The sequence below is a fragment of the Betta splendens genome, chromosome 1 (genome assembly GCF_900634795.4).
Source record: "Betta splendens chromosome 1, fBetSpl5.4, whole genome shotgun sequence".
NCBI classification, from domain to species: Eukaryota; Metazoa; Chordata; class Actinopteri; order Anabantiformes; family Osphronemidae; genus Betta; species Betta splendens.
The window spans coordinates 1,361,565-1,384,090 of NC_040881.3; the positions used below are offsets into that span (position 1 = coordinate 1,361,565).

The 22,526-nt window shown below is 48.1% G+C and overlaps 2 protein-coding genes across 2 annotated transcripts; one reads left to right on the forward strand and one right to left on the reverse strand.

The window, feature by feature from the left end:
• The first annotated feature begins 253 nt into the window (after positions 1–253).
• mrpl45 (mitochondrial ribosomal protein L45) lies at positions 254–5,338 on the forward strand. The gene is made up of 8 exons (XM_029160486.2): positions 254–386; positions 1,103–1,298; positions 1,769–1,886; positions 2,101–2,199; positions 2,391–2,439; positions 2,531–2,680; positions 3,046–3,219; positions 4,854–5,338. Exons 1-8 carry the CDS (start codon positions 324–326, stop codon positions 4,950–4,952), a joined length of 948 nt encoding a protein of 315 aa, XP_029016319.1. The 5' UTR covers positions 254–323; the 3' UTR covers positions 4,953–5,338.
• On the reverse strand, positions 5,248–20,797 carry gpr179 (G protein-coupled receptor 179). Its single transcript, XM_029159946.3, has 11 exons — positions 19,287–20,797; positions 18,440–18,548; positions 14,875–14,965; positions 14,268–14,485; positions 13,811–13,879; positions 11,431–11,540; positions 11,078–11,316; positions 10,829–10,967; positions 10,642–10,744; positions 10,346–10,492; positions 5,248–9,977 (listed from the first exon to the last, which is right to left on the reverse strand). The coding sequence occupies exons 1-11, from the start codon at positions 20,204–20,206 to the stop codon at positions 6,789–6,791; spliced, it is 5,334 nt and encodes a 1,777-aa protein (XP_029015779.1). The 5' UTR covers positions 20,207–20,797; the 3' UTR covers positions 5,248–6,788.
• Between the last annotated feature and the right edge of the window lie 1,729 nt (positions 20,798–22,526).

Genomic DNA, 22,526 nt, shown 5'->3' on the forward strand with positions numbered 1-22,526 from the left:
CGTACTTATCCTACGTTTGTTTAGCAGTTCAGGAGCTAAGTCTGCGTTTCACTTTGTAGTATTTCGTATTTTTTAACCTTCCTAAATCTAAGGTATAATTTAATTAACTATAGCGTTTCGTTTTAGTAAGTTAGAATAGGGAATAGATTACAAGTGATTGGTCATAAGTAACGTATTATTTATTATTTAACTTATATATTATCGGTGCTAATTTTTTAAATAACCTGTTTGTGTTTTGCTCTCTTCATTATTTCGTTTACTGCCCCAAGTAGTTTTACTTTGAAAGAGGTAACCGGAAACAAGTGTTTATCCGTTCCGGAAAAATGGCGATGCACATGAGGAGGACGTTGCTGGTCCTTCGCAGAGCAACATGTAACAGTTTGAAGGTACTAACACATCTAGCAACGTTGTACCACAGAGTTACTTTACCATTTATCCGTTTATTACGTTGCACACGCTGAATTGTGGACAGCTGGTCCGTACTGAGGCTAACTGTGCTCGGCTAACTGTACGTATTGTCAGGGACACAACAGTGTCACCAAGAACGGAACGTGTCGGACATTTCTGGAAAAAGTACACATAAAATACTTTTATTGCCTGTACAGAAATTAGGTTTTACAGTCCGCCATTGAAATGATTCCGTCAGTAGTTCGTTTACTGTTGGCAACAGGATTTGTTCGAGAATGAAGCTAACTGAAGCTGCAGAGCTCTCTCGCAACCTCCAGCTTGAAAGCTTAAGGTTTCCTATAAGCGCTATTTCACATCTTACCTAGTCATTAAATCTCTGACTTTTAGCTCATTATTTTGACTTTCAAATCCTAAGTTGTAAATTTTTTTAGGTAATTATTTGTTTTTGTTTTTTTACCATATATATAACACACATTCGAGGGGAGTCAAAGCAAGAGCTGCTAAAAGCAGAAATACTTGGCTACAAAAAGTGTTTGTATGATGTGATTACTGCATTGTAATTTGCCTCAGGATGCCAAACACTTGTATTAAAATTTTCATTGCAAATATGCAGCAAATGAAACAGAGAGTAAGTATAAACTCATTCTGAAAGCATGTCTTGGGTTTAAAGAAACATTTTTCTTGATCTCCTCAGAATTCTGAGACTCCCCTGGATGTGCGACATCCAATTCCAGTTTTACTGCCACTTCGCACCAAGAAGCGCTGCTTCATTCCTCCAGCAGTGGGGATGAAGGCGAAGAAGGGGGTAGACCCAGAAGCCAAGGCCAGAGCAGCAGGAATCGTCTTTAGGCAGCAGTACATGGAGAGGCCGATCAACATCGCCTGCACGGGTAATTCACAGCTTCACACATATATGAAGTGAATAATAGTGTTTGGTTTATTAGAAACAAACCCTTCAAAATTCCTGACTTCATCAACATAACTGTTCATTAGACTGTTGTATGTATTTAAATGTTTTAAATATATTATAGCTATTTTTAATATACTTTAAATGTTTTAATTTGTAGAAAGATATTTTCAGGTGATACCTGCAGTGTTTTTGCTCTAGTCTTACAGGGACTCATTCAGAACCATTGCCTTATTGTGTTAAAAGGATTTCATGCATAGTACACAGAAATTTAAACATATATACTCAGTACCAATCAGCACATTGTCCACAAATGTCACAACAAGTTTAACAAAAATACTAGTTTATGAATGGTCACACATCAGCTGCTCAATGAAATGGTCTATTTTAAAAATCCTCCCTGGTGCAAGGCAACACTCTTGAATGATTTGTCCTGTCTGTTATCTTTGCCAGCTGGAATCTTTGACCCCTATGTACCCCCAGAGGGAGATGCTCGACTTTCTACTCTATCTAAAGAAGGTCTCAAACAAAGAACTGAGCAGTTGCGACAGAGTGCCGCTTCACAGCTTGCGTAAGACTGGCCTCCCTACTCTGTGTTAAGAATAAGAAATCTTTTAATAGTCCCACAATGGGGAAATTTTTTCTCACAACTGCACAAAGTATGATACATAGATACATGTGTTGTTTCTCTACTGATGATTTTAATGGGAAATGTATTTGTAGTTTCATGTGGATATGTTAATTAGAAACAATAGGTGTGCAACTTTTCTCATTGGTCTTCTCAGGTTTCGTAAAATCAAAGAGCACGATTCAGAATTCTCAACAAAGAATTTTGCAGAAAGAGCTCAAGAAATCTTCACTGAGGCTCACTACGCCCTGACGCAGTAAGAAAACAGACCAGTCTCTGTGGATTTCCTACCCCAGTTCAAATATGAACTTCTCAGTTTGCACAAGAAAACAATAAAAATTCTGAACAAAGAAACAAATCAATCAGTTAATTTATCAAATCAGTTAAGCAGACTAAATAATTTATATATGTATTAAATACACCAAGACTTCAACTTGTGTTTTGCAGGTTTAACAAGGAGAAACTTCACTCCTTGGTAACAGAAAGATGTTATCCTGTAAGTTCTCTCCTATTTCACTGGAATGTTTCCAACTCTTACGGTATTTCCTACTGAATACCTCTCCACACATCCTCTGTTTTGTGTTCAGGAGATGACAAGAGGAAATCGCTACAAAACGATCCATTGGAGATTCATTGAATCCCTGGAACCTCCCAGAGTAGTTCACGCCCGCTGCCCTGACATGGTCTCCAAAGGCAACCTGTATGGCCAGGTGACAGTGCGCATGCACTCCAAGCAGGTAGGACCAGTTACCAGCAACAATGACCTGTGTGTTACACACTTTGCTCTTCATGCTCTCTCGTACTTGTTTTTCATTGCATCTTGCACAGCATTAATGCTGCAAGTTGAAGGTTACTGTCCATCTATTCTGGCAAAGAAATACACAAGAATCAGTGCAATCCCAGTGTTCTACTGTCAGAACATTCAGTCAACATTGTCAGTTGTTCCATTGTTTGTTTACTTTGTCATAAGGTTTCTTCCAGACTGTCAGTAAGTCAAAATCTGCAAGGTAGTAAAAATGATCTCTGATGTGTGATTTGCAGAGTTTTCACAGCTCTCAGTCCCCATCTTAATGATTTAGGTTCTGTGTGTACATGTCTGTAGACATTGGCCATCTATGACCGCTTCGGGAGGCTGATGCTGGGCAGCGAGGAGCAGCCGAAGGACGTCTTGGAATACCTGGTAATGGAGCGACACATTGTTAACCCCTATGGCCGATGGAGGCTTCATGGAAAAATAGTGCCGTCCTGGGCTCCGGCCAAAGATCCAATTGTTAAGGTGAGCCTCTGCCTCACACCAGGTGACAACAGTCATCTTTTAGAAAAACGGACCCTTTTATGAACTGGTTGGTTTGTACTTCACTTTAATGAACACCTGAACAAGGTTAATGGAGCTTTGAGCTTTAATTTCACTTCATTATGTTTTAGTAAATGGATTTACTCTGCTCTTACAGGCTCCTATTCTCTCCTCTCCATCACTAATGTGATTGTTTTGCACTGCACATTTGCAACCTCATGTATCCTCTGTTTGTTGGGTTGTGTGTATGTAAGTATGTGGTAGCTGCTGTAGCACTGGAATCATAGAAACAATGGCAGAAGCACTTAAAGACAAAATCTAGGCAAAAGCGGAAGTTTCTGCTTTTGCCTGGAGTTGATTAGAACCTAATTTTCCCCACGGTGCATATACTTTGAAATCCTCCAGATGCCCACAAAGCACACAAGGAAGTATGTGAACAATGACATGAGTAAGGCAGCCATTGTTTTGAGGGTTGTTGCACGTTGTGTCTGTTTTTAGCTGCACTAAATCCCTGAACCTTTCTAGACATGACCTGAAGCAGCTGTGTGTGAGAACTCCCTGATTCTGCATGCTCCAACCAGGAACCAGCCCTCACCCAAATTAAACAGCTTTGAGATTGTGCTTTGTGATAAGTAAAAACCTCTGGAAATGATCCTTAACTGTGAGGGCCCTGGAGTAACTGGCAGCCTAGACAAACAAGAGTAAAAAGAGCTTTTAATTCAAGTGAACTGACCTTTTATGTAGTTTGATGGTTTATATTTTATCCTCTTGTTCATTGGGAGGACACCTGCTGGTCGCTCGTGTCACTCACAGCATGAACACGGCCTAATTGCATTTCTCCACAGTAGCTGTTTTAATTATCTTGCGTTGCAACATCATGTATAAATACTGTGCTCATGCAGGAATGTGACATTGTGTCTCAGACCTCTGCAGATGAATCAGTGTTTTTTGTTTTATTATAAGTGTTTCATTGAGTGTCTGAAAAGCTTTTGCTCAGAGGTTCTGTTCAGGCCTGGGCTACTCGTAACATAACTGGTCTAGAAGAAGAATTGCTTTTATACGCACGACTGCAAAATATAATCACCTTAAATATCTTAAATATTAAAGGTTTTCTTATTCTTATTCTTCTTATGTGAGTCAGTGTCTGAGTCAGACCATGCTGTGTCTCACATCCACCCAACAGATGGAGTAATGCTGCCTGGAAGGGATTTTGCACTCTTTTCTGATAGAATCTTAAAATGTAAAGTGTTAATGAACAGTCTGTGCAGCTGTTGAGTTGACAACCAGGAGAAATCACAGGATGTAATGAAGATGCATGAAAGCACACCACATGTTTACCCAGTCTGTATAAAGCAGTGAGTTCCATTACTTCCCGAGCAACGCTCAACGTTATGGACGAAACCACCACTCAATTTACCCATTTATCATTTATTACAAATGAGCTGGTAAATAGTTCGATAGTTGTCACTACCTACTTGTTTATAATTTTTAGGCTGTGTCTTATTTTTTGTATCCAGTTATAGTAATACCTTTATGGTCCTCGGTCAATAGATGGGAGGAGGTCAAGTGTGCAAAATGGACGGATGCTCACTCGTTATGCTTTCTCCCTCTTTCAGACTGTGATGATTCCTGGTCCAGACTTGAAGCCAGGAGAAGAGTTTGATGCCCTCAACTATGAAGTTCCCAAACCAGCAGCCGTCCAGTGGAATAAATAGGCCACCAGGCGGCGCCACTGGTTTCCGTAAACCACTGTAGGACATTATCACTAGTCATGGGCCAAATGTGGCTTGAAATTTGGCTGTGGCAGGTCAGTTTGTCCACTTTGGCAGGAAACCAGGCTTTATTTGAAGACTCACTTGTGTATGAAAAGGTTTTTGGCTGAAGCGACTGAAGCAGCAGGTCATTGTTGGGACGAGCAAACTGGTCTGAGCTGAAGCCAAAATAACCTGATGCTTAGTCTGCACAAAATCAAGCATCACTCTGGAAAAAACAGAGAAAAGATGACACAGCTCCAGTAAGTGAACAGTTTATTTTGATGAATATACTTTATGTTGACCCTGGATAATACAAAAATAAAATGTCCCATCAGTTTTTCATCACACCAACAGATTTCAGTGTACTGTGTGTGTGCATTCTAATCTTGATAGATCATTTCTATATGAAGGCTGTTTCTCGATGCAGAACGAGGGGGAGATACAACAGTAAGAGATTTTCATTGAACAGGACAAGTTACAGCACGTTCATTCAAAAACACATGCAACAGTGCTCACAAAACGAGGTCACGTTACCGACAGTAAAGTGACTGAATGAAAGAAGCTCGGGCTCAGTGCCACTGATCGTTACTCACCAGTGGAAACAACTGACGCCTGCTTTCACTGAATAGCTGCTGGAATGGATGTGGCTTAACTACATCACTGTCGCACTGTACGCTGAGAATACTGGTTTTGAAAAAGTTACATTAGTTCAGAAATATAGGGGCAATCTATAAATAGTGAAGCTGATGTCTCTGAATAATACAGTAAGGTCATTTAAAAGTTTATTTTCCAATTTGTCGCTGCATATTCATGTTTAGATGTTTAGAGTTTCACTGTGGCACCAATTAAGAAACACTCAGAAAATAAAACGGAAATAAAAATGCTATAAATCCATGGAGAGTGTAGCAATATGATGTTGGATTGCAATAATCTGCATATGCTACTGTTTTCACCGTCCTTACATCTGTTCAGATTCCTGCAGCCTCCATTAATGTGTCTGTAGATGCAGCGGCCCTGCTGCTCCGTTCATTACTCTGTAACAGTTTAAATTCACTGACAAAACTTGAATTTCTTCTTACCTGAGCACATTCTCTTCATCCTCTTATGGGCTGCGGCTGCTACAATTACCAAGCCTTTTAAAATGTCCTGTCTTCACAGCCTGTTTCTGAACAAAGCTCCTAAAATCTGCACCAACCTAAACACTGACCTTCCTAGCTTTCCAATTCAAATCTAATATTTTCCACTGCATAGAGGAGTTGAGTTTATGATGGTTTATGCTGCTTTCTTTTACCTCCAGGGTATTTAATTTTACTATTGTAAGAAATCTTAAATCAGATTTAGTCTTGAAATCAGTCTTAAATCCTGAACGTGTGTAAGTAGATTTCAAAACATTAGTTTTTAGTGTTTGATATCTTATTCAGACTTAAAATGTCTCTATCGTTACATTACATCTGTTCTTGGTTCAGGTTAATGTCCATATGTGAGACTCTTTGCTGTATGCATCTATTATTTAAACTGGATTCACTCAGCCACGCACTTGACACGGCAAATATGAATTGTCACCTACACGCAAAGAGGGGGTAGAAGCAAGAAGCGGGGACTTTGTTTGTAGCTGCAACCTCAAACCTTTTCTCTCTTCCAGTGCCCAGCTCTCGTATTTGCTGCAGTCTTCTTGGTTTAACAGCGGTTACCCAGCTGTTCCTCACCCGGTACTCCCTCCTCCCATCACTGTAGTTATGGTTCCACCAACATGGTTCTACTGTATCGCCTACATTTTGTAGGCTGGTTAGATTCAGGTCACAAGTCAGGTGGGAAGACGAGCGCTTCGGCAGCACTCTCTGCATCAGCATCTTCATCTTCCTCTGGAATGTTCTCTGGCTCCCATGTAAACATTTCAGAGGCGGTGTATGTGTACGACCCGCTGCTCCCTGTCATGTCCCAGGGACACAAAGCATCACGCCGGCCCAGGGCCAGGTTGGTAGTGAACACATCTACTTGCTCTGTGCCCACATCTGTTTCACTAACTTCTACCTGGTTTTCTGGAACATCTTCATCTTCAGCACAGTCTTGATTTTTGATGTCCTCTGGTTCTTCTGCCTCCCATGGACAAATCTTGGCGCGATTGTTTTCTTGTTTTTTTAGAAGATTTGATTCCTCTGTCTCCCATGGGCAAACCTCAGACCGGTTACTATCTCGCTTTGCAAGAAGATTTGGTTCTTGTGTCTCCCATGGGCAAACCTCAGACCGGTTACTATCTCGCTTTGCAAGAAGATTTGGTTCTTGATCCTTGTCCTTTTTCTTTAGAGCTCTTGGTTCTTGTGTCTCCCATGGACAAACATCAGAACGGTTACTATCTCGCTTTGCAAGAAGATTTGGTTCTTGCTCCTTCTCGTGTTTCTTTAGAACTCTTGGGTTTTCTGTCTCCCATGGACAAACTTCCGATCTCACACTATCCTGTTTCTTTAGAACCTTCGGTTCTTCAGTCTCCCATGGACAAATATCTGCTCGTGTGCTGTCTTGCTTTTTCAGACATTTGGGGGTTTCTGTTTCCCTCAGACAAATTTCTTCTTGGGAGATTTTCTGTCTTTGCAGCTTCTCTGATTGTGGTCGTTCAGTCTTTGCAGCTGCTGTCCCTTCTTCAGTCTCCCACAGACAGATTTTGGCCTGAGCTGTGTCTTGCTTCACATGGCTCTCTGATGTGTAGGGGCTGTCTGTCTTACCTGATTCAGGTTCCATAGTTTCCCATGGGCAGACATCTGCTTTTTTTTCCAGTCCGTGTGGCATTGTCTTGATAGCTTGAGTTTTGTCAGAGGTTTCAATTTCCCAGGGACATACATCAACTCTTGTGTCCTTCCTGTTAGGTTCTTTGAGAGTTGGGACAGTTTCAGTTCGATAGAGTTCTGGTTTGTTCAGATTCCCAGATTCCCAGATATCTACCTTGATGGACATTTCAGAAGCTGAGTCTGTATAAGTTGGTTCTGTGCTTCCCTCTTCCCATGGACAAATAGATTCCATAATTTTAGGGGGATCTGGGTAATCCCACGGACAACTTACAGCTGTCTTTGTTACATGTTTACCCCAGTTTGAAACTAGTGACTTGGCAAGGTCTTGTTGCTCACTACTTAAAAGTTCTTTTGAAGCCCCTGGATAAACAGCAGGTTTCATAACTTCTTGACGCAGGGGCACTGTTAGCGTTCCTTTTGTTTCCAAAGGGTTTAGGTTTTCATATACAACCTCATTGTTGTCCTGAACATCCCAAGGACAAACGTTGGCATATTCATTATCTATCATTTGGGAGGTTTGTACAGTCTCCCAGGGACACACCTCTGCTGCACGTTTCAAAGACTGATGTGTCTGTCCATCTCTGGATAAGGTAGTGTGGGACGCAGCAGGAACATCCTGTGATTCCCAAGGACACACTTCTTCGTGCTTACTTTCTTGTCTTTTTACAATCCCCTGCTCTTGACCATCACATGGACACACATTTGACCGCTCAGACACTTGGAATTCCCATGGGCAGACATCAGCCTTAATGCTCTGCTGCCTCTTTGGTGCCTCTCCTTGTTGTAAAGGACCATCTCCATCCCAAGGACACACGTCTGCTTTAGTAAAGTTACAAACTGGTGTAATTCGATTACTACCTCTTCGGTGAGTGGAAGGAGTTCTACAGCTGCTGGCAGTTTCCCAGGAGCTTATACTGCTACGTTTGCTGTTGTGCCTTGATAAAAACACATTTTCATAGGTGCCATCTCTTTGCACGTCGTCCATGTCCCATGGGTAGACAGTAGATTTTACAAGAACAAGTCTTCTGGGGCTTCTGTCTGAGGAATCCCCAGAGGATAGTCTGATTGCATTCTGTTTCACTAGACATGGTTTTCCATCAGCCGTTGTCAGACTTCTCTTCTGAAGTGGCCTCTTTTCCATGCTCGGCCGTCTACTCGATGGTCCCGATCTTGGAGTTGTTGAAGCACTTTCTTGACTTTTTTGTGAAGCGACATCCTCTTTATTTAAATTTCCCTCTTTGCTGGATCTACTTCCTGCGTCCAGAGATCCTATAATGGATTTCACAGAGAGCCACTTGTTGGTGGTGCTGCGGAAGGAGAACACACGCTGATCTTTTGTGACCCTGGGTCTTGGAGAACCTGGTGCACTTGCAGAGACCACAGCCTTGGGTTTGGTGGACTCTGTTTCACCTTGTTCTTTGTCTATGGAACAAGTCGTGTCTGGAGGTGGTAAATGGTCCCAGGGGCAAACCAGTGCGACGGGAGATTGTGGCCCCTTTTCCACATTATCCTCTGAGTTTGCATATGTGACGTGTTTCAGGTTCCTGTCACCTAATGGTTCTTGCTCAACCTCCCATGGACAGACCTCAGCCTTGTCATATGACTCTGACTGTAGGGCACTCCTGGTCTGATCACCGATGGAAATGCTTTGCCTGGACCTTGTCAGCATTGTGCTGCTTCTGTTAGCCCTGTTTATGTTTTCTATAGAATGGGTGGAAGTGGAAGTTAAACTCCAAGTCTTGTGAATCCGGTTGTGGTCAGGATGCAGGAGGTTAGTATCGATTGTCAGATTCTGTGCACTGACTGACTTACAGACTCCTGGTGGAATGTCCAAGGAGTCCGTCTCAAATCGCTGAGACGATCTTTTCACAGATTTGGCCTTTAACACGGAGTGATGATCACTTTGTGACTTGCGCATGGATGGTGTAGGGGATTTCACAGAACTTCTGTAATTGATGCTAACAGTGTCTGGGGCTCCCCTAAAAGAGTCGGACTGAACACTTCTTCTGCTGCGGAAGGATCCGTCTTTGTCCTCGCGGCTACACTGTCGGCTCATGGATTCTGGGATCTCTGCAATTCGTTTAATAATCGACCGTCCCAATGCACACCTAGAACTTCGCTTCTTTGTCAGATGAGGGTTGTTTGTGGTCATCTTCTTTGTCTTGTGGACTTCTAACTGGGAATATAACTTCTTTAGTTCATCCTGGCACGGATGAAGTAGGTGAGGGGTTTGTAGAGATGGTTAAAATGAATGAGGAGTGGAAAAGACAAGGAGAGTAACAAGTCAGAGGAAAGGTAAATAGCAGAGCACAGTTCAGGATCAAAAAGGGGGTAAATGGTGGAAAAGGTCTTATTGCATCTTAATTCTACCACTGACTTTAAAAATCTTTTTAATTATTTAAATTATAATATGTTTAAGAGCTGTTTAAGTTTCTGCATGGGATCAGAACAGAAATTGCAGGACATTTATTTCTCTCATGTAAATGTGATCTTTGGAATTTCTTCTACATTCTGTAAATTATGTCCCAATGGAAAGTGATAACATCGCTCTGAGGCGACAGGAGAGGTTACCCGGAAGTCATCAGGGTCCACGCTGTGCTCACTCCAAGCAGAGTGAAAGCTGCTGTTGAGGTACGAGCCAGAGCGTCGCAGGTCCACCTCATCTTCATACACCTCGGCTGCTATCTCTTCTCTGCCAGGCTTAGACACGTACAGGAACTAGGATGGACACACACACACACACACGTATTACCACTCATACTACCTCAACAAATACTTCCACCATAATAAATCTAAGTTAAACCTTGTTTTATATTCGTTAATTTGCTAGGACTGTGTTTCTGTTCATTTTGGCACTAAGTGCTGACCTTGGGAATGAAAAGCAGGGCGAGCGTCACCGTGATGGTCACGTGAGTGTGCATGAAGGACAGCAGCAACATCCAATCAGGATGCAGCGAGGGAAAGGTGAACCTGATGGCGACAGAAACACAGCATTTGTTTAGTTCTTGGCCTCAGCGGTCTCTCAGATGTTCAGACACACAGGTCGATGTTTACCGGAACAGGTGGAACATTGAGGAGAGAAGCAGTTCGTTGTGAATGGCGATGCCCATATATCGAGGTTCGTGGAAAGCTGAGGGGACCGGTCTGACAGCCGTCCACAGCGAGCTTCCCCAGCACAGAAACAGAAGCTCAGCTGCAACAGGAGGTCAGAGCAGAGGAACGGTGGGTCACGTGTTTTAAGCCTAAAGTGAAGCCCTTCACAGCTGCGCTGCTCAGTCTCTCCTTCACTTCGCTGCTACTCACCCACGGCCATCATGTAGTCCCATCGGTCCAGGTAGCACAGGTTGAATTCTTGTCCGTCTGATGTGGTGGTTGTCATAAAGACTGGGATGTTCCTGTCTCGGTTTTGCAGGACGCCCACTGTCCAGGCGCACAGGAACCAGCTGACCGTCATCAGCATCACTGCCAGAATCCTCAGCAGGTGGAGGCTGGACATGTAGGGCATCCTCTGCGCCGTGCGTGAGAGGAAGACCTTCAGCACCCTGGAGATGACAGCCATGACGTCATCTTCTGTCACAGAGCTGAGATTTACGTCAAGACTGCAAAAACGTGGGCATACGTTATTTATGTTCCGATTAAACAAACTCAAACTTCACCTGTACATCTTCAGGGTGACTGTGCCGTAGACGATGGAGAAGCCGAGCATTCGGACCCAGCGGAGCAGAATACACCTGAAAGTACTCGGCTTGAAGTACAAAATGAAGACCTGCAGAGACGAGGACACAGTAACTGGTGGGTATCACTGCTGACTGCATTCAGTGAAGAGTACAGGCTGAACCGAGTCCATAAGGACTGATGCTGCCAGACAAGGCAGGAGGGAACCACATAGAAGAAGTTGGACCATACGCCGATACTCAGCAGCAGCCTGTAGCTTTGTGTTTGTATGTCACAATGGAGTGGATGACTGTAATCCAGGAATTAAAACTCAATCTGCTGTGACAGCCTGTGTCAGTCAGTCACTCTGGATAAGAGCATCCACTAAAGCCTGAAGTCTGAATGCAAATTTACATAACTGCATTAAAAGCACTCATAAAGGATGAATGGTTCAGAGTAAATACATATAGAATCAGGCAATGTGGAGTAAACATTTACAAGAATAACGAGAAATGACCTCCGCTCAGGCAGCTGGGAGTCTGGGAGATAAAGCTTGGTCGTCATGTTAACCTGATGTAATGAACTAGGCTTATTCCCACACCCAGTACGTCAGAACAAAGGCTTATTTTTATCTAGCTGGTTGATCTGATCCAACATGTCCTCGCTCGTCTCCTCTGGGTCCCGACGGACACGTCTGGGACTCTATTCTCCACCAGGTTTCCCATCTAGACTCTGAACTACTAAAACATCATCATGCGTCATGGCCGGCTCTTGTTTCTCCTGCTTCTGCGTGACTTTGCTGCTCAGCAGGTAGTGTGTTGTGGATTTTGAGCTGCTGTTAGAGCGGTGGCCAGAAAGCAAATGCTGGCACTTACAAAAGCATGATCTGAACGTCCCTGTGGAGCTGCAGAGGCTTTTCAGCGAGTCAGTACGTTGAGGACTGACTGTAGCTTCACAGGTTCACACATTTGAATTATCTTCCTTTAAAGTGTTTTTGTGTTTTCATCGTCCCGGGGAATTTGTTGAAACCAGTTTGATTGACTGGATCTGGAGAAGTTATCAAGTCACCAAAAAACTGGAAAACTCTCTCTAAGGTAGTGAAAATAACACGAACATGAACATATCTGCATGTAAATCCATGTTTCACAAAGTCAGGCTTGTTGTGGAGTCCCCAGGTGTCACTCTCACAACTATGTTCAGCATTTTGCTTTTGTAAACCTTACACCATACAAAGTTCAGTGGGCAGCTGTCACTCCACCTGCTGGACCAGCAGATCACAGAACAACCCTCCAAGAGGAGCTTTTATTCGATTTGATTTCCCCCTCAGTTGACTTTTCCTGTTGAGTGTTTGGAGACTGTGTCTGGATCAAAATAGTATTTTAATCAGTGATGTGGCTGTTACACCTACGTGCTAAGATGCTGTATGTAGCACTGTCCCCTGATGGTGAGGTGTGGTGGGACCGTTGGCCTCCTATTGAGCCTGGTACTGTTTGCCGCTGGTGCTGTAGATGAATCTTTACACAGAACGATCAGATAACTGAAGGGTAAGTCAGCCTTCCTCGTTTAACCCGTCCTGATCCTAATCCTAAGCACAAAAACTCAGGATTGTGTCCTCTACCTGCCAAAATGGCAGCAACCGAGAGAATCAAGTCCAGGCTTCAAATCTGTCCCCCAGAAATGCTGTAAAGGATTTTCTGTGCTTTTCACCCGTTAATCCAGTCAACAAGCAGAGAACCCAGTTTCATGATGTGCTCAGCTGAGTGTCATGTAAAACAATTCATGGAGCCTGGTTTCTCCAGTTTCCTCCCACAGTCCAACGGGCCCTGGTTCTGGTCTGTACTGACCCGTCTCTAGGCTGAAGGACGGTCCAGATTTAAACAGCGTACTGTTTAAATACATACATACATACATACATAAAATGTACATACTAAGCTGTGGTGAGTCAGGATCGTGTTGCACGTCCTCCACTCGTGAACATAAATATATAAACGTTTAAAGCAGTCAACATTGTTATTTCAGTAGAAATGATGCAGAGCCGCCCTCGGAACAACCATTAACCATGTTCACATATCATTAAACTAAATGATGGGGGATCTACTGCTGAATCTGTCAGACTCTGCAGGAAGCTGGACGATGGATGGGGCCGCGCTGCCTGACGCTAACAGCTCCTCAGTGGCTAAAATGAACCTAAAGGCTGAATGATGAACTATGGTGGGAGCAGAGAAACATTATGAAACCTGTCCACTGCCCCATTTCCACTTATGCACACACGCCTCCACCCGTCCAGCCTCCCTCACATCCTCCATTATGATATAATCCGTGTGCCGCGTGTGCAGTGATCTGTGAACAGCTCTAATCTGCCACTCGCTCGCTCTCACTCACCGGGAAGTAGAGGAGCAGAGATCCGAACAGGATGGCCTCCAGCAGCAGGAGGCCCGAGGCCCGGATCCTCTGGGGAGCAGGAGGAGGACACGTTAACAGATGTTACATTGATCCAGACGTTTTACTCGGCTTTCTCTTCTAGGCTTGAGTGAAAATGTGTGAAATGGACCTATTGTGTTGTGTCGCCGGTCGCTGATAGTTTTGCTGCAGAGCTGATGTCTGAGCCGCTCTGTGTTTGCACTGCATGGGTTCTCTGGGTTCCAGCTTGGCCGTAGGTGAGCGTGAATGTGGCCCAGTGCCGGACTTGGACCCTGCCTCTCACCACACAGGTGATGCTCCAGCAGGTGGTTCCAGTAATGTATGTTCTGTGACTGGTTGAAAGACTAGATATAGAAGTCCTAGAGGTTGGAGTCTCGTGTGCCGTCAGCTGACGTGTTTGCTGATCGCCATGACTCACCCGGCTGCGGCGGTGCCGGTAGGCCACCATCATGCTGACGAAGACGAGGAGCATGAAGACCCCCTGGACGGCCAGCACGGCGGCCCTGAGGAGCCAGTCCTCCTGGACCCAGCAGGGGGCGCCGTCCTTGCAGCTCTCGCAGCCCGGCCAGCACGGCAGACAGATGGGCATGTTCGGGTAACACACACCGCCGCCGCTCCGGTTCACGAAGCCGCCATCTGCGCGGCACATGGACACATGCATCTACACCTACACAGAGCCCGTGAAGCTGACCCCACCTCAAACAGAGCGAGCCCAGTCTGAGCACACTCATCATCACAGGCAGCAGCAGAAGAAGTCAGTGTTCAAAGCACTGCTAAGGAAGCAGTTGGCTTCACGGTCCCTGATGTCTGAACTGGAACGTTGCTGTGGCCTTTCAGGGCTGAGGGTCAGTGCTACCTCATCCTACTGTCATTGGTCTGTGGACAAGCAGCGGTGTCTGATCTGATCCCGGATCTGCTGCATCTGCAGTGAACCGGCTACTTGACTAAGTGTGTGAGCACGTGTCAGGGTGCTTCATGCTTCAATGCTTCAATAGTTTGGTTTCAGGAAGCGGAGCAACTCTTACCTGAAGCGTCCGGCTCAGGGTTGTAGAAGCCGTCTCTGCAGCGGCAGCAGTACTGACCCAGCCGAAAGCCCCGACCCGGAACCGGCACACACTGCAGCGAGAAGCACGGAGGCATCACTGCACATCTGCTGTACGGCGGCTCAGACAAACCAGTTACAGTTACACAGTTACACACTCAGCAACAAACGGTTGCTACTAGCAACCGTTAAACAGCATCCACTCCGGTTCCACCTGCTTCAGATCTGCGTCTGTCTTAATGCTCTGCTCTTCGGCTCTGTTTCCTGGTGCTTTGTTGGGTTTTAGACTGGAGACCCTGAGACCTTTGCCTTTTGGCTCAGCTCCCTCTTCACCACGACGGACCGATACGCCGACCGCACCGATCCGTCTGTCAAACTCACACTCCTTCCTTCCCTCTGAACAAGACCCCAAGATACTTGAACTCCTCCACTTGGGGCAGGAACTCTCCTCCAACCTGGAGAGAGCAAACCACCTTTTTCCGGTCGAGAACCATGGCCTCAGATTTGGAGGAACTGATTCTCATCCCAGCCGCTTCACACTCAGCTGCAAACTGCACCAGCGCACGCTGGAGGTCCTGGCCTGATGAAGCCAACAGGACAACATCATCTGCAAAAAGCAGAGACGCTATCCTGTGGTCCCCAAACCAGACCCCCTCCGGCCCCTGGCTCCGCCTAGAACTTCTGTCCATAAAAATAATGAACAGAACCGGTGACAAAGGGCAGCCCTGCCGAAGTCCAACATGCACCGGGAACAGGTCTGACTTATTGCTGGCAATGCGAACCAAGCTCCTGCTCCGGTTATACAGAGACCGAACAGCCCTTAGCAAAGAGCCCTGGACTCCATACTCCAGGAGCACCCCCCACAGGATGTCACGAGGGACGCGGTCGAATGCCTTCTCCAGATCCACAAAGCACATGTAGACTGGTTGGGCAAACTCCCACAAACCCTCAAGCACCCTGCTGAGGGTATAAAGCTGGTCCAGCGTTCCACGACCAGGCCGAAAACCACATTGTTCCTCCTGTATCCGAGGTTCGACTATCGGCCGATTTCTCCTCTCCAGTACCCTGGCATAGACTTTCCCAGGGAGGCTGAGAAGGGTGATCCCCCTATAGTTGGAACACACTCTCCTGTCCCCCTTTTTGTGAAGAGGGACGACCACCCCGGTTGTCCAGTCCAGAGGAACGGTCCACCTCCTCCACGCGATGTTGCAGAGGCGTGTCACCCAAGACAACCCCACAACATCCAGAGACTAGAGGTACTCAGGACGGACCTCATCCACCCCCGCTGCTCTGCCACCGAGGAGCTTAACTACCTCAGTGACCTCTGGGTGATGGGCGAGTCCGCCTGAGACCCCTGCCTCTGCTTCCTCAGCAGAAGGCGTGTCGAAGGGGAAGTGCTCCTTCCACCGTCCAATAACATCCCCAGTCGAGGTCAACATCTCCCAACCTCCACTGAAAACAGAGTTGGTAAAGGACTGCTTCCTCCTCCTGAGGCGCTGAACGGTTTGAGGCCGAGTGATGCCTCCTCCACGGCCTCCCAGAACTCTTCCCAGGCCCGAGTGTTTGCCTCCGTAACGGCACGGGCTGCAGCACGCTTGGCCTGTTGGTACCGATCAGCTGCCTTCTTCAGCGTGATGGCGTCCCTCACCTCCGGCGTTTTGTTTTCTTTTGTGGTAAATGTTGAAACAAACCAAACCTTATCAAACTGATTCGTTTTAACAATTTAACAGTTAAAACTGAGACAAGTTTCAGTCTTGTCTTTTGTTTCAGACAGGATTATAAAACTTGTGTTTAATTCCCCTGTAGATTATCAGACATCGAAGGGGAGCATCTGAACATGCATCAGCTCTGCTGTAAATGTAGAAACGTCCCCTCAGAGCAAAGACAAACACTGGCGCTCTCTCTCTCTCTCTCTCTCTCTTTCTGTCTCTCTCTCTGTCTCTGTCTCTCTCTTTCTCTCCCTGTCTCTCTCTCTCTGTCTCTTTCTGTCTCTCTCTCTTTCTCTGTCTCTCTCTTTCTCTCCCTGTCTCTCTCTCTCTGTCTCTCTCTCTCTCTCTCTCTCTGTCTCTTTCTGTCTCTCTCTCTTTCTCTGTCTCTCTCTCTCTCTGTCTCTCTCTCTCTCTCTCTCTGTCTCTTTCTGTCTCTCTCTCTTTCTCTGTTTCTCTCTTTCTCTGTCTCTCTCTTTCTCTCTCTGTCTCTGTCTCTCTCTTTCTCTCCCTGTCTCTCTCTCTCTGTCTCTCTCTCTGTCTCTTTCTGTCTCTCTCTCTTTCTCTGTCTCTCTCTTTCTCTCCCTGTCTCTCTCTCTCTGTCTCTCTCTCTCTCTCTGTCTCTTTCTGTCTCTCTCTCTGTCTCTCTCTCTCTCTGTCTCTCTGTCTCTCTGTCTCTCTCTCTCTCTCTCTCTGCTGAGAAGCTGCATGAATAAAGGTTAAAATCGGGTCACGTTGCTCCCTCTCTCTCTATTTCCCACCTCCGTTTTTCCCTCTGTGTCGAGACAGAGACACAGATAACACACACACACAGTTGGATGTCGTGTGTGTTAATCTAAGTTAAAAGCTAAATGGACACATAATGCCTCTACTGAGAGCATTATCCTTTTCTAGAGAAATCCTGTTCTCATGCACACACACACACTGGCCTCACATATGTACATACAAACCCCCTTATCAGATGCTCAAGGACTTAATGGCACGAGCTCAACTCTAATGTGATATGGATTATACACAACGGGCAACTTAATTCTCTTCACGGTCTGAATTCAGAGAGTCATAGTAAAGTGAGTCGAGCCGACGTGGTTGATGACTCCACCTCAGCGGCCTCACGGCGTCACGCTGCCTTTGGAACAGTGGCGAGTTTAGAGTCTTTGCCTAAAGTTGGTTTCATTTGATCATCTCTTCATACGACTTCAAAAGGATGATTTAATGAGACAAGTTAAATCAAGGCGTGAAGTAAAAAAACAGGACAAAATGAGACGGCACAAGTGAACAAGGTGAGGTTAGATACAGTCGTACGTAGGAGGTGGTTCTGCAGGACAGGAAGAGGCCGAGGCCCAGCTGGGTCCAAATGTGGTGAGATTTGACACAATGATAGAGGCAGAAAACATGAGACAAGACGAGCCAGAACAGACCACAAAAGACAGGACACGCCAGAAGAGCAGAACCGGGCCGAGGGCAGCGGGACGCGGTGACCCGGTGCCGACCCGCTCAGCCCCCAGTCCAGGTAGGACGGACACAAAGGGGATTTGGGGCCTTGTGCATCAGAGGGGAAGTATGTCAGCGGGCTGGATTACAGGCATAATCCATCAGAAGATCCCAGCACAGCCATCTCCACAGATGATTCTGGCCAGAGCTGGTGGAGCTGGAGCAGACCATTAAATGAGAGGAGGCCATGAAACCTCGTTAGAGTGCAAGCGCTTCCACATGAGGAGCATGTTGGGTTTTACTGAAGCAGGTTATTGATAACGACCAAAGTGCTGACTCGGCTCGCTCCCCACCCTCCAAGCGCTGCTGCTGTGAATGGGTGGGAAGCCCGCGGCCCCCTGCTGTGCTTACCTCCATGCTGGTGCGGTTGCACTGGTGCGTGTCAGCAAACCAGGCGTCTCCTGCTGCACACTGGTCCAAGTCCATGTCCTGAACGTTGACGTCCACGCGGATCACGCCTCTGACACACAAACACAGAGTCAGCGTCAGCTCCGTCTCTCATCTGCGGCTTTAGGACTGGAATTCAAATGGTAGCTCTTATCCATCGCCGTTGAATCAGGTGCATTTTTATTCCAGATGTTTTGCAAACATTTCTCCTGATCGCTGGAGAAAAGATCACAGAGACCAACACAGAACCAGAACCAGTGGAGAGAACGTTTTACATTGAGAACCAGACAGCAGCTTCCTGTCACAGGTTTCAGCTCACACACACACTGTACAGAGACCAGGACTATAGCAGCTACACACTGGAACAAACAAGCGTGTGTGTGTGTGTGTGTGTGTGTGTGTGCGGGTGCATGTGTATGTGTGTGTGTATTTATGTGTGTGTGTGTGTGTGTGTGTGTGTCTGTCTGTCCTCATGCATGCGTGTGTGTGTGTGTGTCTTTATGTGTGCGTGTGTGTGCGGGTGTATGTGTGTGTGTGTGTCTGTCTGTCTGTCCTCATGCATGCGTGTGTGTGTGTGTGTGTGTGTGTGTGTGTGTCTGTCTGTCTGTCTGTCCTCATGCATGCGTGTGTGTGTGTGTCTTTATGTGTGCGTGTGTGTGCGGGTGTATGTGTGTGTGTGTCTGTCTGTCTGTCCTCATGCATGCGTGTGTGTGTGTGTGTGTGTGTGTGTGTCTGTCTGTCTGTCTTCCTCCCTCCCTCCCTGTCTGCACATGTTCACACACGCATGTGTGTGTGTTTGGGGGGTCCTCACCTGAACTCTGGCGTCAGGTCGGGCTTCAGGCCGTAGAAGGCCGTGGACAGCGTGAGCGTCCAGCTGGGTACGAAGCGTCGGTCCCTACAGTCCAGGTAGGGGGCGCCGGCCCAGCGCACTGCGCTGCGGTTGCTCACGTAGCTGTCGCCCTGGGCCCACTTGGGTGTGTCCAGGGTGCTGAGGTCATTGAGGAGCACGCGCTTGGACAGGGCTGCCATCGGCTGCTGGTCGGACTCTGGAAACTTCAGTCGTCGGAACCAGCTGTCGTCCGGAGCCGGGCCGGGCGGGTGCAGGTTCTCCCAGCCCTTGGATAAGTCCTGCAGAACAATGCTCTGCACCTTGGCTGCTGGGTTCCGGCTTGCGTGAAGAACCAGCTGCGGTGCCTGGGCAGTGGGGTCAGCGTCAAAGGTGAGCAGGGCCCGCTGGATCAGCGCATCGGCCTCCAGGAGGGCCCGCACCACAGCGTGGTACCACTCCATGTCCTCCTGGACCGTGCTCTCCCGCAGGTCGCTGGCCTGGAAGATCATGTTGAGGAAGTTGGCGGTGCTGGCCAGCGCGTCCATAGCGGGCCGCAGGGCCGGCCCAAAGCTGAGGGGAAGGGGCCCGGCCCGGCCCGGCAGACTGTACGGCCGCGAGCAGCGCCCCGCTGCCAGAGCCAACGCGTCTGCGCTCCACAGGAAGCTCTCTGCCGGTGACCAGTCGTCCTTCTCTGTGGGAGCTGCAGACGCTGTCCCTGCAAACCCAGAAGGTTCTGGTGGTCTGATGGAGGGGGGGGCGCTGGAGAAGACGTCTGACGTCCCTGTGCTGTTTGTTAAAAGGTCCGTGCTGTTGTCAGCCAACAGCTGAGGTCCAGGCGCGGGGTCTGTGCCCTGCGCCCTGAGGAGGGGGGGGAGCAGCAGCAGAAGCCAAGCAGGACCCATCCTCACACCTGGGGGGAGGGGGGGGGTCACGCACCTACAGAACCTTAATTCCCTCAAGGAGTTATTCCCGAACTCCACCGCAGCTCCATCGCTCTGCACCTCTCACACACACGGAGCGCACAGCTCCATCTGCGCGCCGCACGCGCAACAGCCCTGTCGCCCTCACGCACCCCCACGAAAATGCGTGTCCCCCGTGGTGCAGACGGTCGCGGGAGGAGCCGGGCCGCGGGTGGCGCAGTTCCCGCATCTCCGCAGCGCGCACGGTTCCTCAAGCCGCGGCTCTGTGTTCTGAGCCCAAAGTCGTGCGTCCGATCCGAATCAAAATATGCGCAGCGCAGAGAGGGGGAGGAGGCGGAATGAAGAGGGGGAGGGAAAAGCCCCAAAGTTGGGGGATCCCTCTTTGAGGTGGGAGGAGAGATGAGAGCAGCGCGGCGTCCGGAGACAGAGGAGTCCGTCTCTCGCTCTGCTATCTGTTGCTTTGACGGAGCTCTGTGATGCTCATCCCTCCTCCCTCCCATCATTCATTCGTCTGTTCTCTCTCCCTCCCCTTCATTCACCCACCGACCGACCCCCTCTCTGGGGTGTGTGTGTGTGTGTGTGCTGGCAGAGGGGAGGATGATGCTGCTGTCAGGGATGAGGTTAAGCTCTGCTGCATTTGGGCGTCCATCAAGCTTCCTCTGCCGGCTGATTGGATGGATGGATTAACTCCTCCTACACAGTCAACGGATGGAGTAGATGCTCACACACACACACACACACACACACACGCACACACGCACACACGCACACACACACACACACGCACACACACACGCACGCCTGCACGTGGACAGACAGACAGACAGACGCACGCACACACACACACACACACACACACACACACACACACACACACACACACACACACGCACACACACACGCACGCCTGCACGTGGACAGACAGACAGACAGACGCACGCACACACACACACACACACACACACACACACACACGCACGCACGCACGCACGCACGCACGCACGCACGCACGCACGCACGCACGCACGCACACCTGCACGTGGACAGACAGACAGACAGACAGACGCACGCACACACACACACACACACACACACACACACACGCACGCACGCACGCACGCACGCACGCACGCACGCCTGCACGTGGACAGACAGACAGACAGACAGACAGACGCACGCACACACACACACACACACACACACACACACACACACACGCACGCACGCACGCACGCACGCACGCACGCACACCTGCACGTGGACAGACAGACAGACAGACAGACGCACGCACACACACACACACACACACACACACACACACACACGCACGCACGCACGCACGCACGCACGCACGCCTGCACGTGGACAGACAGACAGACAGACAGACAGACGCACGCACGCACACACACACACACACACACACACACACACACGCACGCCTGCTGCTCTGTTCTAAACCCTGGATGAGCAGGAAGACGCTGCATGAGGAGCGTGAGAGGTGGCGACATGAAGAATCCTTGTTTCGGTCTCCATGGCAACGGGTTTGTGAGAAGCACGCCCCTGAACATGACTCCCACCTCCCAGACTGGACTCACTGCGGAGCTGCCAAGGTGCTGCAGTCGAACCCGGGGACGAGGCAGAGTGAGCGTCGGCCGCGTCTCCGCTCTGATGCACAAACAACGAGTGGACGTGTGAAAAGACGCCACCGGTTAAACATGAGTCACTTTCATCTCCTTCAGCTTCACACATTTCATCTTCTGTTTCTTGAAGTGTGTTTGTGCTGCTGTGAGTTTTAATGTGATGTTTCCTGCTGTCTGTGGCAGAAACGCAGGCACTGGAAGCATTATGACACTTTCGTGTGAGCCTGCTTCTGCTGGAGGTTCCTTCTGCTATAGGTACCAGTGTTCTGGATGTGTGTCTAAACACACGCGCACAACATGAAACACTGCAGCGCATGATAACAGCGGGGTTATGTTAACATTGTGATCTGCTGACCTCTGACCTCCACGCTGCATCCCATCAGCGCTCAGCTCTGCAGGCAGGTTGTTAGTTTGATTACTCCACACAAACCTGGATGCACGAGCCTGAGCATGTACTGAGGATTAATGGCCCCTCATCCCCTCTCACATCATTATCTGTGTTCAGCGGCAGCGGCAGCGCCCTCCGCCGCTGCTGGCGGCCTGCAGCGCCCCCTGCCGGTCATTCCGGATCAGGGTCAGGGTGGATGTGCTGGTTTCCTTCTCTGTTGTGCACACGGTGATGGAGGCTCTGCAGCCACCAGCAAAAAAACTGGGATGCCACA